The sequence below is a fragment of the Colossoma macropomum genome, unplaced genomic scaffold (assembly GCF_904425465.1).
Source record: "Colossoma macropomum unplaced genomic scaffold, Colossoma_macropomum, whole genome shotgun sequence".
Lineage (NCBI taxonomy): Eukaryota > Metazoa > Chordata > Actinopteri > Characiformes > Serrasalmidae > Colossoma > Colossoma macropomum.
In genome coordinates this window covers 32,217,434-32,235,210 of record NW_023494799.1, presented here as the reverse complement: position 1 = coordinate 32,235,210, position 17,777 = coordinate 32,217,434, and the positions used below count along the sequence as shown (strand labels likewise).

Genomic DNA, 17,777 nt, shown 5'->3' with positions numbered 1-17,777 from the left:
TTGTCAAAGCAATCATCACTGCCTGCATGAATGTAAATATAATATAATATAATATAATATACACAATATATGCAACTCAGAATTATTTTAAAGGGCCCATATGCCACACTTTTCTTGAATTTTACTTGTGTGGTTTATGTTGTAAAAACAGTTGTCAGTCATTTTTACATTTCCAACTTCTGTGTATTCCTTAGAATAAATAGGCTGTGGCTTTAAGACGGACCTATGTAAATGATCTGTGGTCTGATTGGCAGCCCTGTATTGTGCCTTATTCAAAGAGCAGTCTGGGCCAAGACACTCATTATTACAGCATGAATGGGCTGGGCTAAACTGCTGCAGGCTGAATAAGAAGATATAAGAAAATATGTGGGCTTTTATTAAAATCACAAAAACAACTAATTCAGAACAGGCTGTTTTCGCAGCTTAGTGTCCATACATGGTCTGCAGGGACTGGAGAGTGAACTCTAGATTTAGAAACTTTAACAATGTTTACATCACTTTTATTTCAATGAAGCAAAAGATACAATATTCCATGATACAGTCACTTCTAAAATCCATCGAATACACAAACTAGAGTAAACTGGTGGAATATGGAAGAATATTAAAGAGATTTAAAAGGCCTCTTTACCTTTCGGCGTTGAGGGCCATGAGTTTGGCCACATTGTAGCAGATCCGGGCCTCCAGCACCACACAGTTCTCATAGGCCTGCCTGTGTGACCAGAACCCAAAAAAATCAGACCAGCATGCACTCCAAGCACTCAACACAAACACTGGAGTGGAACATTGGATTAACCAATTAGCCTGAACACTGACCAAGCAAGCCACATGGCCTTAGACAACCACCTACATACATTTATTTCTTAAATACAAAATCACATTACAGACTTTAACATGGTTCATTCTATACATTAGTCAATATAGAACTGATTTTAACTGGACAAACCAATGTTAAACTACATTATCCTCTTGCGTTAAAGCTGAACCAGCTTCTTGCTCAGGTAGAAGCAGACACTCAGGACTATTCTCAGTCTCTTCACAGCCTGTCGCTGCACCTATTTTTGGCGACTGAAGCTTTGGCACACCAGCCTCATGACTTGAATTTAAGGCGCTAATCTGGTTCTCTGTTTGTACAATTATGTCAGACTGAGACTGTTGGATTTAACTGCTGCTGCTCTTCACTTAGGTGGGTGTGAAACACAAGATCAGTATCTGCTTGATGGCACAAACTAACAGCAGCACCGAAATCTTAAGGCTGGTGACAGTTGGTTGCTGGGTTTGGATGGAGTGCATTATGCATTGTGGTTGACATCACTATAGACATCCACGGATATCGCACATTAGCAAATAAAGACAACACTACAGTACTGACAGTGGAGCACAGAGCTATACAATATGGACTTTTATGTGATCATACTGCAACATACTGCAATTGCAGTATGCATTGCAACATATTAAAATACACTTTTTAAGCCCTTGATAAGATACGATTAAAGACAGCATTATTTTGACCAAATGGACAATGGACAACTTACTCAAAGTGCTGTTTTATCTGGGTCTCCTCTGCATATTTAGAGATGCCATTTATAAATAAAGTGCGTTTCACCTGAAAAGAAAGGAACAAAAGAAATGACCTACCAGTCCCCTCCCCACAAAAAAATGACCAATTCCCCTCCACAATAACATTCATTTTCAAAATGTTACCATTCTTTTTTTCCTAACACAGTACATTTACAGCTGCACTGTCTAGAATGCAGCCTCCTACTCCTGCCACTCAGCATGTTTGCCTATGTGAGAGGTGAGAAGCTCGCAGGAAAATGTAGGTCAGTGCTATAGACAGCCTTCATCCATATTTCATGAGATGTGCTCCATGTAAACGCAGCAGTCTGGGGTAAAGACTTTGTCTGTCGTGCTATATGAAGGCCACAACAGGCTCTTCATACAGCATCCCATGCTTAAATGTTGGATTTTGTCCATTTACAGAAATGTAGGTAAGCAATACTAGATATATGGGGGATATATGAAAGCTTTAAGCTTCTGCATTGAGTTCAATGACCGTATTATTGGTATTTGTATTCAACACTTGAAAACAAAGGTTCCTAAATGGTTCAGGGCTTGCACATACAGTTCTAGAAAAAACCCTTATATTCACATTATGTGGCGATCCTTTAAACTTTAAAAAGGTTCTCATCTAAATTTTTTTGGCTCTATAAAGAACCATAGTGGTGCTGCTGTTTGAACACTACCAGGTCGTCCTCTTTGTAGTGCATCTTGGAGGTGTGGCGTCTCATGCTGTAGACAGTCAGAAGGAGGTACATGAAGGCAAACGACGTGTGCAGCCACAACAGGTTATTCCTGCAGGACGGAAAGAGACAAGACTGAATAACAGCCAGACTTTATATTACAAACTCATTTAAGACACAAATTGAAAGAATAATTTTCCAACATTGTTAAACAGTCAAGCAGTCTAACAATTAGTGTGTAAGTATATATTATATATATATACACACATACATACATACATACATACATACACACACACACACACACACACACACACACACACACACACACACACACACGCTCGTATATATACACATCATCATGCTGACAATTTAAGTTTAAAGGTTCTTTTTTACCAACCATTTGTCTTAAACAAATAATATTACAATCCTCCAGCATTAGTACTCTACTGCAAAGTCTGCAAAGTCAGCATATAAAAACCAAAAAACTCTTTACCCTGAATTCAGGTTTGCTATTGTGGTGCGGCCAAAGCTGTATGCGTTGTTTTCTGAAGAAAAACAATGAAAAGAAAAACAAGGTCATTTTTGTATGAATGTTTTAGTTGTTAAAATGATGAGCATAATCTGGATTCAGATCAACACAAAGGCAGCAAAAAGACCAATGAACAGAAAATAAATGAGCTGCCAGTGATTTGGTGAAGTGAGCATCAGAGAGACTAAGAGAAAGAGAGAAGTGATGGCAAAATGGTGATACAGACAAAGAGTGATTGGGTAGGAGAATGCTCAGAAAGAGACACAGAAAGGTGGGGGTTAAGCAGACAAACAGACAAATCAAGAGAAAGAAAGAGAAAGAGGTGAAGGTAGATAAGAGGGATGAGGTAGACAGCGAGAGAGAGAGAAAAAAAAAGATAGGGACAGAGAAGACAAGGCCAGATGTGCAGGAGAGGACAGACAGACAGACAGACAGACAGACAGACAGACAGACCTATGTATAGTGTAGAGTCTAAATTCGTATTGTGGCCCCCCCCACCACTGGCTTGTGTTGCCGTGCAAGTGCGGGCAGCATGTATGGCCATGTAAAGTGGCCACGCGCTGAGGCTCTAAGCAGACGCTGTCCTCGTAGTAGGAGAGACATTCCTTGTAAATAAGTTGTTGTTGTTTGCTTAACGAGTAGCTGATGTGTTGCTCGTGCTTGTGCTGTCGGGTAGTAGCGTCAATCTAAGTGTCCACCATAAAGTGAAGATGCATGGCCAGAAGTGACCTGCCTGCTTCCTGGTGCCCAGCGGCAAGCGTTCGCCTTTAAAGCTCAAGTTTTCCTGCATCTTCTTCGCTGACGGCAGATTATAATGCAGTGGGTGAGTTAACTCTGTGGAGGACGGTATGGATGCCATATATAATTCAGTTCATTCACTGCATTTTTGTGAATTGTGTTCCACACTCTAAAGAACAGCAGAGGGAGGATATTCACAGGACACACACAACCACAAAGAGACAAAGAACCCAGCTCACGTCATTTCTCTTTTACTATCATTCCTTTTCTTTCCCTGTCCTACATTCCTTTCTGATTCACCTCACTTGTTCCATCTTGTACCCATTGCCTTTCCATCTCTCTCTCCCTCTCCCTCTCCCCAATCCACTCTGTTCTACATCCCTCTCTCATTCCTCTGTCTATTTCCCCCCCTCTTTCTTTGGTTGCCTGCGACAGGCACCCAATTACCCCACTCACAGACAGAGTTCAATCCCATTACTGAAACGGAGCGCAGCGGCTAAGCCCTCACTCATAATCATCCACTGCTAGCTGCGCTAGAGGACAGAGCGCAGCCAACACAGAACAGAGCAGGGACACTGCCAGGGCAAGCACTAAAGCTAACGCTAGCTCATTAGCAGCTAGTGGCTGAGGCTCATATTCTCTCCCACCAAGTCTCATTTCGGTTTGTTCACTCCTCATTTAAATGTTCTTCATCAGCAAGAAGCCTCTGCAAACGAGACGAGCTTGTTAACCCTAAAGCTCGGGCCCAAATTCTGTGTACATGGGAAGAGAAACTGAGGCTGCTTAGCATGTAGCGCGCTCATTAGAAGAGTATGTACAGTACTGTGAAAAAGTCAGAGACCACCCTTTTTTATTTTTAGTCAAAATGCCTGTTAAGTACAAGAAATTCATTTTTCGGGATCAGACAAAAAGCAGAAAACATTTAACCAAGAATTAAAAAGAAGCCTCAACACCTACATATAATATCAGAGTTTTCAGAATTTAGTGCTTCTCACAATGCAGATAATCTCAAACATATTTAACGGTGCTGAGGTCTGGACTCTGGAGTGGCCAGACCTTTGATCTGGGTAACACCGACAGCTTCTTTGTTTAGTTTGGAAAATGGTTAGTGGTGTTTTGCTCAAAAAACACTCAGATGATGTGGATTTCAGGCTGTTCTGGCTGCTATGTCCTTACCATGTCGTTTTTTCCCCGAAAGCTACTAAATCCTCTGAATGAGGTTGTTAAGTGGTCAAAAATAGCTATATGCATGGTACAAACAAGTGCACATTTAATTTACATTGCTTGAAACACCAGCTAGTCAAAGTGTGGCCTACTACTACAAAAGCCTCTCAGCTACAACTTGAAGAAATAGTTCACCGAAAAGTCAATTTACCCATTTTTTTCACTTAACCCAGATGTGATCGATCAGCCAAGACATGTTTGGAGTCCACATTTTGCTTCTTTAGTTCAGAATGGCTGCAAGGCTAACAAACACCAGAACTCAATAGTCACCCAAATAGCCTAAATAGTAAAAATGTAAAAAAAAAAAAATACACCCGCAAAACTTCTTTCAGCTTTATCAAACTGCATCCAGGTCTTCATTTAGGCTGCACAGACTTGCTGACGTGGTTTAGAAAACAGTATGACTTACTGGGAGCTATAGAAATGAACATAACCGATGGGCTATAGTCAGCCATTTCACACCAGGGCTGTTATACACAAAGCAGGACAGATCTTGGACCAGATTTCTCTGTTTTTCTGATGACCACGGTCATAAATATTGACCGTAGATTAGCACCCCACTCCTGAGGGGGTTTGTGAATACTGACCTTGTCGCACAAATTTGCTGCCTGCAGCAATCGGCTACACAGTTATGTTCATTTTTATAGTTCACAGAAAGTCATACTGTGTCCTAAGCCACATCAACAAGTCTGCATGACCTTAATGAAGACATGGATGCGGTTTGAGTGGCTTGAGAAAAGTTTTGATGGTTTGGGCTATTTGGGTGACTACTGAGTTGTAGTATTTGTTAGCAATGTTAGCCTCACTGCTCCAGTTCTAAGGTATAGATGCAAAATTTAATGTGCAGGAGTGTTAGCTTGCAGGCAGCAACATTTGGATTTTGACTTTTAACAGCCTCACAATTCAGAGAACTCTATGACATTAGTTGGAACAACACATGTAGGACAAAATGTATTGACTTTGTAACATTTTGGTTTACTACAGAGCATGAAAGCATCGTTTCCTATCAATAAAACCAGCTTAGATCCAAAGTTCCTTATTTGTGCCTGACTTCAACAGGATGATACAAGACCTCAGAGGTCCATTTCTGTGTCGGCCAAGAATTTCATTTCAGGGCACCATTAGTTCCCCGCTATGAAGAGATCAGTCACTGTAGCCCTGTCCACTCTTTACAGAGCTGTATCTCACACTCACCAAGCAGGTTTCCAGAGAAGTTCACGGGCAGGACGATGCCCACCGACAGCACACCCACCACCACCAGCAGCCCGATGATGTGCCGCTGGAAGGAGAGATAGTGCACAGCATCTTCTCCACACTTCTCACGGATCTCCTCATCCCTACACATACATACAAGAGAGCATTGTCACAGTGTTCCCTGATCATAAGCTACAGGCACCCATACACAGCTACACATAACTCACTGCATTTACCAGATTAGTTAAACTGACCATAATACTTCCAATTAACTGAAACAGAGAGGATATTTATTGCAGTAGGCACTTCTCTGCAGAATGACCTAGCTTAGGCCAGAAATGCATGTTATAGACTCCATTAGAATTTAGTTGAAGTTAAATTTACTGTTAGATGTGATTCTCTTTTGGGCATGTATACTTTTGTAATTATATTGTGTTTATTAAAACCCATACAGTGACTACATCTCTAACCACTGGGGGCTGTTACTGAGGTAAAATAGTTAACCATCACCAGTTACAGTAAATTATAATATAATAAGCAAGTGTTATCTAATGCTTTCCAAATATTCCAGCAAAGTAAATACATGCTGCTAAATGAAACCCCCCACCGGCTCTGACAGCAACAGTTCGCTCACTGGAATTAAAGAGCCACTTACTTTATTCTGAATATGGCCGTCAGCCAAGAGCAGAAACCCTGCAGGAACAGCAGATATAATTATCAATTATAAACATGCACACAGGAAGCGCACACACACACATAGCAAACTGATATACATTCATATCAGCATTCAAAGGTCTGGAATCACTGGCCCTATTACTATTTATAATGAAGTTAATATATCATTTAATAATAATTATAGACAGAGATGTTACAATCTATTACAAAGAATAAATCAGAATAAACTAAACATACCCAAGAAGACATTTTACAGTGTTTTGGGCAGCAGTGGTATGCACACGCGCACACGCACACACGCGCACACGCACACGGTTTCTAAGACGCTTATCCTTCTGGGTCACAGGGGGATGTGCATGAGTATGTGGGTATTTGGCTGCATCTGATTGGTCTAAATTCATCCACAGGCACTTAACAAGCTCTGTGTTTTTTAGGCTACATTTTCACACTTCCAAACCTGAAACATTAAAACATTGTTGATAAAGACTACTATTAAAACTGCAGGTCATGGGACTTGAAAATTACACTCTTTTGAATCTTTTTTTTTTTAGATAAAAATGAATAATCTGTCAGCCTTAATACGACTGTATTGTCAATACTGTGATAAGGCCGAAAGTGCTACAGCCCAAAAAGCCCTGCTCATAATACAAATTAAACTTAAGAGCTTAAACAATTCTTCTCTAAACTCTTTTATAAACAAACAAATTTGTTTTATAAGCAAAACCTACAAAAATGTTTCTATAGTTCTGCTGGCACTCTTAAGGGATTTGCAATAGCATGCTAGCACTAAGCTAACAATGATGAACATTTTCTGGACCTTCTAGATTACACAAGTCTAAGGCTTATAAAAAACATGGTTAGACTATAGCTTATATTCAAAGTCCGTGACTAAGACTTACCAGAAGGCCTAGAGTCATGTTTTTCTCTCAAAACTGATCACCTACTGTAAATCAAAACATGACTGATCCCACTGACACTGCCTATTTATGTTGGTAGTTCATCTAATGTGTAAGGTCTTTAGCTCAGCTGCTGAAGTTCTAACCAATAGGAGAGCTAGTTTGGCTGTATCTACCTAAATACCACAGAGGAAAAAAAAAAAAAAAATCTCGATTGGATAATTTTCCTCTTGGGAATTAAAGATTTTAACCCTTTTGATTCCATCCAAAACATAACAAGGCAATAAAAGTATTACTTATTTAACCCAACAGTATAATGTAGTATAATAATACTACTAAATAAAAAATAAACTGAACTTCTCTGAAGGCTTAGAAGTCCCTGAAGGCTCCTCAAGAATGAATTTCATTTCGTTCTTGTCCAGACAGTGGAAAATATTGTGGTACAAATTACAGTTCATCCACCTAGCTGTATGTGTGTTTGTGTGAGAGTAGGAGAGAGAAGGAGAGGACATTTCTGAGCCAGGATTAACTCCTGCAGGAGGAGAGGAGTACAGAAGACCTGTGCTGACCACCTAAGGCCCTGCCGCAGAAGCAGGATTAGTGACCTCATGACCGGCCTCACTGCCGTCATGATCACGCACCAAACGTCACCGTTCTCCCCTGAAACGCCACACCGAGCTTTATCCAATTGCAATCTGTGCCACAGTTAGTCACCACTTAAAGCTGAAGGGGAAACTGGTGGTTTATGCTTTGGGGACTGAAAGTGCATATTCAGTTTTAATGGTCAAAAGGTCTGTTTCTCTTTTCCCTGCAGCGCCGAGAGACATTTCTGCTCAAGGTCATCAGCAGCACGGAAAGTGCCTGATCATCATCTGTGTGGTTTATGCAGGGAGCTGAACTAGAGGGCAGGAGACTGGACCCAATAAGAGTCATCATATATAAAGCTCAAGTGTGGCCAGTGTACCGTAGAAGAATCAATAGATAACAGAGGACTTAGACAGAGAGAGTGGGTGAATGAGCGCTCTGAGGTAGAACAGTTTGTCTGATGAAAATCCTTTGCACAGGAGCAAAAGAGTGCAGCCTGAAATATTTGTCTGAACCCGACAACATTCAGGTTCATTTTCCCAAATTTCCCAAATATTGAAATTTTTAGGCCCAATTAAGTAGTAATTCCACCTGTGTTGCAATATTGCAGCGTAATTCAATTGCAGAGAATTGAAGAGAAACTTACGGACTTTAATTTGTACAATGGTTGCGATAGGAACCAGGTTTCGCGATGTCTACAATGCACATACAGCCATTTTAATCTGTATTGTGAATGACCAGCGAACCTACACGTGTCTTCTGAGTTCATACTGGTAATGTTGATAATGGTAAAATGGTGTAAATCTGAAAACTTTTTTTTTGGGAACTACTGTTCCTTACGAAGTCCTTCATGTTAGGCCTTAGCTGGGGTTGACGTAGTGAAAGTTGAGGCTGCTAGTACTCATTAAAGGAGCTGTTGGAATTCATAATATTAACTTGCTGGTTAATAGTTTTAAAAATGCAAAATGCAAAAATACAAAAGAGAAAATAAAGTCAAGTGCAAAGCAAAACTACAGTTATACTTGTTCAGTACTGATATCGGTCCATGATGTTTTGTCCAAGTTTTCCTATTTTTTGTGTTTTTTTAAAAGGCAAAAAGATTCCAAGACTGCAGGATTGGTTTAGAACCAAAAATCTAAGTTGTTGGTGATGCACGATTGGAGTCTCATCTCTAGAAAAGTTGAGTTCTTGATTAACTCTTAAAATTCCAGGCTTATTACTTACTAAGGCTTCTTATTCAGTAACTACAAGAACTTCAGTGCAAACTGGCTGAGCTATTCTTAGGTTATAGAAGTGTATGATACAACTATGGGCCTGCTGGTGGGCCCTAGCCATTTAAGGGGTTAAGTGGCGTTGTGAATTTTTTTCAACTGTGGCAACACATTCAATTTCAGTAGGCTCGAGGGGCGGGGGCACTTAGTGCACTGAAACCACCAATTTTCTTTTGCTCTATGCTGCTCTGCTTCAGTCTCTCTCTCCGTTTTGACTTTCTCGTCAAACCACGGCAAACCGCAAAATCCTCATCCTCATACTGCTATTATATACAAACAAAAACTGTAAACAGAAGACTTGCTATAAGCAAGTATCAACACAACAGTTTATATGAAAACAATACACTTCACGTCAAAACCTTAATGCGAAGCCACAGTAAAACAATGTAGACAATGTATACATAACCACTTAATGCAACAGGTTTCAGTTAGGTAACTTTTAGAGGCATTAAAGACATTCAGGCATCTAGTTCCAATCACCACCGATGAGAATAACTAAACTCTAACTACACAAGCTGCATGAGGCAGGAGGTGGTGGGGGGTGGGGGTGCGAAAGGAAAGAAGAGAAATAATGATGGAAAGGCGCCTTACGTTGTCTCGCTGTTCAAAATCCACCGAGCTGGAGACGGAGGTGAGACGCTCATAACGATCCGGAGTTTCTGAATGCAATGCTGAAGCCACACTGAGGGAGGCAGACAGAGAAAAAGGGAATAAAGGAATAAAAAAAAGAAATTAAAATGAAAAGAAAGAAAGAAAGAAAGAAAGAAAGAAAATGTCAATCAATACAGCTAGTCAGTAATATGACAGTACAGTGTTTCACAGATGTGAGAGATCTTTAAGCGAGATCGTGGTTGTCTCTAGGCTGTTGCTGAGCTCTGAAATGGACTGAGGAGACCGCACTGTTCAATGTTTAATTTTCAGACACACACCTGTCTAAGACACTGCATTGCAATGCAAATCTGGGTCAAACTAATCAAAAGATGAGAGGAGAATGATGTATTTACTGGAGGATCAGCATGTGTATGTACAATTTCTTTAAGCCTTTAAAAAGCAGTGCAGGCTCCGCAGTCAACATCTCATGCAGGTTGCAGCAAGTTTAGATGAAACACAGAAACACAGATAGACAGACACACACAGTCTCTCTCTGAAGGTTCCTTCCACCCTGTCAGGCTGACACATTAGCTTTGCTAACCACATAAAGACCAGCAGTGTGCAGGTCCATCTAACTGAGTGACAAACTCATTAGTCCAGCTGCAGGGAATCGACACACGAATGTTCTCTCCTATCTCTGCTTTCTCAAACGTGGAGCCCTCATGTTTTTCAAATGAACGACCAACGTTCCTGCCATAACGTCAGCAAAAAAGATTTAGAATTGAGTGTTTTTTGTACAAACATCTAGATGTGCACCATGCATCACAGATTTTTATGGACGATTCAAAATTTACATCATAAAACTGCAACCCAGATTGGGCCTTGTCAAAATAATAAGGTTGCTGATTGGTTGTGTGAAGCAAAACGCGGCTGATCACGAACGTGTACTCCAAAAAGCAACTAGACTGAATGGACATTGGCATGTGATGTAAAACATCTGCCATTTATGTAAGTAATATAATAAAAACACATGGTAACACTATTTTAAGTGGTCCTTTGTAGATGATTAATAAACTCTTAATAGAGTATCAGTAACACATCAACAACATATCAGTGATGTGGCAGCAGTGAAGCATCTGAATACACTGATGTAAATATCTCGAAAATGTCCTGTTAAAATCTAACCCTAGCCTTAACCTCTATTTAAAACCAAATCCTAACCCTCACTCTGGCCCTAACCCTAACTTCAACCAAAACCTAATCCAGTTAGCCCTTTACAAAGCCAGGGCGCAACGGTGGGCCCAAAGTTTTACTACACACTTCTCTAACCTAAGAAGAGCTCAGCCAGTTTGAAGCCCCTGTAGTTACTGAATAATAAGCCTTATATGTAATAAGCCTGGAGGATTTTAAGGGGTTAAACTCCAGTTACAGAATGGTGTCTATAATAGCTTGTTGAGGATGTTGAGATGGCCTGTATTGTTCCTGTTAAATGTTCAGTGACTTCTCATGTTAACACCTACAGATATGAATTTGGCCACTCCAAATAAAGTACAAATCAAATGAATTCAGCAGATTATGAACAAATTTTATTTACATAGTTAATTAAAAGTCTCTTGATAATCTACTGAATGTACTCACTGCTGCTTCTTCACTGATATGTTGTTGATATGTTACTGAGAGTCTGTTAAACGTTTATTTCATCTATAAAGAACCTCTCCGAATAAAGTATCACCGAAGGCATAAGGCAAGAATGTTAAAAGGCTGTTGTTTATTTTTAAATGGTAATAGCTCAAATCAAAGTTATATATTTCCCCCCTCACCGCAAATGCAGTCGATCAGCCAAAACATGTTTAGCACTAGAGTTAAGAGTTAGCAACCAGGCAAAGTGTAGGCCAACATCAATGTGGTCTCTGACACTATATGACATTACAAAATTAACAAAAGTATGTCACATTTGGTGGAGTGTAAATGTGGGATAAGGGGGGGCTGCATAGATTTGATCTTTCAACAAACTATTACGTTAAAGTTTCTTACAGCACAAAGGCAAGAAGAGTTAAACGTTGCTGCTGAGATCTTTTCTGGCTTTAGAGGAAGAAGCAGCCTGGAACAACCCTCTGACCTGGCAGAGGCATCTGAAACATCTGAATAGCAGAATGTTTCAGTGAGGCATGCTGAGCTGTTATAATGGACAGCATGCCTCGTGGACAACTACTCTTAATATAACTGATTTAGCCTGTTAGGTCAATGATGGAGCAGACAATGGAGACAGAGTTTCATTCTGAACTATAACCAGAAACACACTCGTCTCAGTCTACGTGCATACACATCTATATGTGTGAGTGCGGGAGGGGGGCAGTTCAGTTTGTGTGCGTGGCAGGAAGTCACGTTTACGATCTATCTGGTAGAGGACAATTTGTATATGTGAACTGTGCTATCCCATGACAGGCTACCAGCTAACGTTTCACAATGGAGAGAAATCACAAAATAAACACCAAATAGGGTAAACAATACTTAGTGCTAGTTATAGGGAATCAACCATTTGGGAACACGTTTAAACAGGGGCTCACGGAGGCTCTAGCTGGTCGTTTACCTGTGTACGGGCTCATAGTTACCCCTTTCTTTTCTCCTACTGTAGTCATTTAGGACAGACATCACACACACAGACAAGTAGGACAAGAGACACATAAGTTAGGAGGCCCTTTGCAAAGCATAGGGTCATTCCAACATACATTAGTCCCAAGTTTTACATAGTATCGTGCAAATCCACCCCTCGTTTATTTAATTTCCAGTCAAAATAACCATCAAGTACATGTTATTCATATTTCAGGAGATATTTCTTAAAAGATTACATATAAGCTCCACTAAATCAAGCTCCACTTCAGAGCTGAAAAAATCCAGAGGTGCTTCTGTCCATCCTTCCAGTGCGAAAAGACAACTCAACACTATGAGTCTGCAAGCTGTCCAGAAGGCCTTACTGAGAAAAGGAAAAAGACAGAAACAGAAAAAAAAAAAAATTAAAGAATAAAGCTGCTGGTGTTCTCAGAACAAAGGACTGACCAACCCAGAGTCCAGACCTCAACATTACTGAATGTGTGTGAGATTAGTTGGATGGCGAGAAGCAGAAAATGCAACCAACTTCTACAACTGAACTTTGGAGGTGTGGAAAAATATCCCTGTAGATTTCTTCGAAAAACTGAATTCAAGTCTCTTAAAAAATGAAAGTTGTAATAAAAGGCACATATTCAAATGAAAACAAATACTGAAAAATATGATATCACATTTAGTTGTTAGACATTTTGACTGGAAATAGAATAAATGAAAGAGTGGCCTCTCATGTGTATTGTATATGCATCCATATGTAATAATACCCCATATTTATTATATGTAAGTGTCTATATATCAGGATCTAAGCCCATTCTTAACCTTGAAATGCTTTTGTTCTTTCAGTTTTATTAAAATAAAAATTTTGTAGAAAGCACTTTACACTGCGCTATTTTGTGGTCCTCACATGTTATACATTAATGCTGTGTTTCTTTTGATTTTCTTAAAAAAGCCAGGACATTGTTGACAAACACACACACACACACACACACACACACACACACACACACACACACACACACACACACACATTATTAGAGGTGAGAGACACATACAGCAATGCAAGTATAAACACACATATGCACAAACCAGCAATCTGAGGCACCAGTGGTGTGTTAGGAAAGGTAAAAAGGTGTTCAGCGAAAAAAGCTTTCGGAGAATCTGGAGCAGATATGAACGCAACGTTCCCAAATCCACTCAGACACACATACATAAAGCCTACAGGAAGAAGAAAGGGGTCCCTTCATCAGTTAGCAGAGGAAAAGCAGCCCAGGAGAAACAGATTAGAAAACAGAACCTCTCAGATAAGCGTGAACAACACGAAGAAAACATACTATTCCCGCTCCTCCCAGCCGAGGATTCGCTTCTTCTGTCTTGGGAGAAACGAAACAAAGAGGGAGTCAAAAAATGAGGTTAACAATGAATTCACACTGACTGGATCTCTTTAAACTAGAAGAACATCACCTGAGGAGGAAGGTAGGTTAGATTAGCACAGTATATGTTCCACAAGCACTGAACTGTAAAAGACGTGTCACCGCCATGATCCGGTCTCAGAAGGCATGAAAAGTGCATGTCAAATGCAACAGATGGTAAAAAAAGCTGGCCCTGGTCAAAAATGTTTTGTTGATTTTCCAAGTGAAAATAAGTTAACACATGCTCAGACTTTGGCACATTTTAATCCACAATCACTGTTTATTTGCTAAATTTAACATAGCGGAAAGAAAAATAATAGATGGCCTGTGCAAAAGTTATGGCCTATTTTATATTTCATGTTTTAGAAATAGAAAAATGAAAAATGCATTTAAATTTGTTCCTGATACAAAATGTGTTAAATTATTGGTGCTTATTTAAACTATAAATCATCTGGGATGACCTGGGATTGACATGTAATACAAAAAAATACCCCAGTTATGCTACTAGGGGTGCAATAATGCATTGATACTGGAAATTCAAGTGCATCGATTTGGAAATGTTATGATAGACTATAATAATATCCAACAAAGTAAAAGCAAATTTTTCTGGCCAAAATAAGAATTTGGGCCATTTTCATATGTAAAAAAGCTGACTGTTTTTATTGTCTATATTCTGCTACTATGCAGTTCTTCCAGTCATATAATCAAATCAAAATGTGGTGAGGTTTTCTATTTTCTGATGCACTGAATCATTCCCTCCATCAGCCACTACCCAACATCTTTCCACATCGGAACCATTTACAGTAAACTGCCTAGGCATCAGGCGAGTGGCATAACAGAGGGAGCCCTTAAGAGGCACAGCAGATATGTGCTGGGTATGCTACACATTCCTCACATGCTGCACCCCTTTCCATTCTCCTTAGCCAAGGGAATAAGGAAAGTAAGCACTCTTATGGCCTTCCTGATTAAACAGAAACATAGATTTCTAAACATCACACTTATTAAGCACACCAGGTTTGATCATAGCTGTGTTTTGGATTCCTTTATTTAGTCCCAGCTGGCCTTGATAAGAGCTAAAGGATAAGCAGGGGGCGAGTACCCCAGTGACATGACAAAAACATGCTACATACTTCCTGTGCCCTTCATGTACAACACACAGGATGGCTGCCGCTTTAAAGATTACTTACAGGGTAAACAGGAAACGGCCAGAACAAAGAGTCAAATCGCAACATGGCCTAAAATCCCAAAAGGTCCCCATCAGGTGGTAAAAAGTAGGGCCTGAGTGATATACCGGTTGGTCGACAAAATCGATCAACCTTAAGGTTCCACAAGTTTATCACTGATGCATCGATATTGCTTTAAAGGTGCTTGTATGCTTGTCTTATTATAAAACAGATTAATACAGTTTCTAATTTCTGAGAGGCTGAGTTACATTTGAAGCCATTGCGAAATACTCAACACACACATATAACTGCACGCTAGGGCTGGGCGATTAATCGAAAAGTAATCGAAACAGACGTTCAGCACCTCTAACCGACGTAATCTTGCCCATGTTGGTTATTTAGATTTTTTTTTTTTTAATTCTGTTAATCCTTTCCCCACTCTATGTTTTCATGTGCTGTCCCCTTAAAAACTTACTACCGCGTGTATAGTCACATGACTCCGCCACGTCCACTCTGAGACATGGAAGCTGAGGCTACGTTTACACAGCAGGTAAAAGTGGCCCAAATCAGATTTTCTCACTAAATCAGATTTTTTTTATTTGGCTGTTCACAATATCTTTTAAAATGTGATCTGTATGCGACAACAGTCTGAACAGATCAGCTCCTAAACTGACCCGCATACGCAAAAGGACAGTGTGCCATGTTGCTTCACGTGAAAAAAAAACAAAGAAATAAACAAAAAAAACAAAAACAAAATAATCGCTCACTAATCGTAAGAGGTAAAACATTCTCTTATTCGTGATGTTGATTTGAGGTCGTATCGCCCAGCACTACTGCACACATCATCTAAATTCTGTATTAATGCACCAAGATATCAAAAACCATTGAGATGTTCATGGAATAATCATTGACCATGGGCTACTAGGTACTACGTAAGCTAGCATGTGAACTACATACCACACAGCTTAACTTGGCATTACTGACCACAAACAAACAAAATCTGTTTTGTTTTAGAAAGTATAGTGATGTTTGCAAACATCTAACAGGTTTTTAGCAATTCACTGGTTGTAAACGTGTCTATTTTGTTACCTAAATAATGCCAATAGGCAGAAATTGGTTCTTGTACGAGGTAACTGAATGTCTGCTTCAGGCGGCAGATATTATCTGACAAGAAAACGCTTCAAATGTAGATGTGTTGTAGTACAGTATGTCTATAGGTGTGGAATATTTACGATACATGCAGAGAAGTATGTGGACATCTGACTATCACACCTACATGAGCTTATTGGACGTCCTATTCCAAAACCATGGGCATCAATATGGAACCACATTGGTTTATAACAGCGTGAGCTTGTGACAATGCTTGATATTTGAGATTACATTCACTTCAGTAACATAAGCTACCTTTTTCACTTGCATCTTAATAAAAAAGTAAAAATTAAATTATACTAAAACATTTGACATGCAAACAAGGGCGAAACTCTCCTTGTCCCACTTGACACCCCTGCAGCCTACTGTTAATGAACAACATTGCTTGGAGGGGGGAACTGTTCTTTGTGAATATAAATCAAAATAAAATGAGTAATTTTTTCAGCATTTACACATTGTAGTTTATTTTGCTTTGGGCAGTGCCTAACAACAGCCCTTGTCAGTGCTAAAACTACTGTAATATACAGCATTGTTAGGAAAAACGTATTTATTTAGTTATTTATTAAAAAAAAAAAAAACACTTACACAATTAGCCTCTTGGGGTGTATTGTCTTATCACAATGTGAACTAGTGAAATTGCGTACAAAATAACGCATGTAAAATGCATCCAAATCTAACCTTTAGCACTGGCATTAACCATGCGGCCATTTGACAAACCAGCTCTTATACCTGATGCTGAGCATGCAGGCAAGATCCTATATCAGCAACAGTCTGTCAGCAGTCATCATTAAGCACAGAGCCGCCCTGATTAAAGTTTTTTCGATTCCTGGGACAAACACACTCCAATCAGCATCCATCACCAGCCCACACACATCTCTAAATTGGCCCTGTTAGGCTGTTTAAAGGCCTTGGAGTACAGATACTCCTTGTATGAACCAATACAAGCTTTTCTAGTCTCCGCTGGAGGAAGTGGGAGAGAGGGAGCGTGTTAAAGGCAGCAGGAAATGCAGACTCCACAGTCTCACGAGAAGAAACTCTCTCACTTCCCCCTAACACATCATACACAATCACATGCACACAGGGGCAAGTCTGTTAGATCTGCTATGATAAGCCATAGAAGTCTTTAACTATTATTGCTCTTTTGCAATACATTCAGTTTTCATTAGGGTGAAAAACAAAAGAAAATAAATCGCGTTATTCTTACTACTCTTAATTATCTACCAACAATATTTTTATGGTATGAATGCAGAATTCACATAAACCTCAACATGAAAGCATGATTTCTTTGGAGTGAACACAGCTTCACTTTTTTTTTTTTTTTTTTTTTTTTAAGTGAGAGCAACAGCAGCTGCATGTCATATATATATATATATATATATATTTATATATTTATATTTATATATATATATATAGCCAATTCAACCCACAAGGATCTGGGCTTCAGCCTTGGCTACTAGGGATGGTTTGAAGGGTTAAACAGAGAAAACAAGTTTACAGTGTTACTTT

General features: G+C 39.6%; 1 protein-coding gene across 3 annotated transcripts in view; it reads right to left on the bottom strand.

Annotated features, from left to right (window-relative positions):
* Window positions 1-17,777, bottom strand: part of LOC118818695 (CSC1-like protein 2) — a 66,128-nt gene that overhangs the window by 17,634 nt on the left and 30,717 nt on the right. For all 3 annotated transcript variants that reach the window (XM_036586025.1, XM_036586026.1, XM_036586027.1), the window contains exons 4-11: window positions 13,882-13,920; window positions 9,947-10,037; window positions 6,584-6,621; window positions 5,929-6,071; window positions 2,737-2,788; window positions 2,244-2,352; window positions 1,533-1,603; window positions 629-709 (exon numbers count right to left, since the gene is read on the bottom strand). In XM_036586025.1, coding sequence (XP_036441918.1) covers window positions 629-709; window positions 1,533-1,603; window positions 2,244-2,352; window positions 2,737-2,788; window positions 5,929-6,071; window positions 6,584-6,621; window positions 9,947-10,037; window positions 13,882-13,920 — 624 coding nt within the window. The remainder of the gene's footprint in view (window positions 1-628; window positions 710-1,532; window positions 1,604-2,243; window positions 2,353-2,736; window positions 2,789-5,928; window positions 6,072-6,583; window positions 6,622-9,946; window positions 10,038-13,881; window positions 13,921-17,777) is intronic.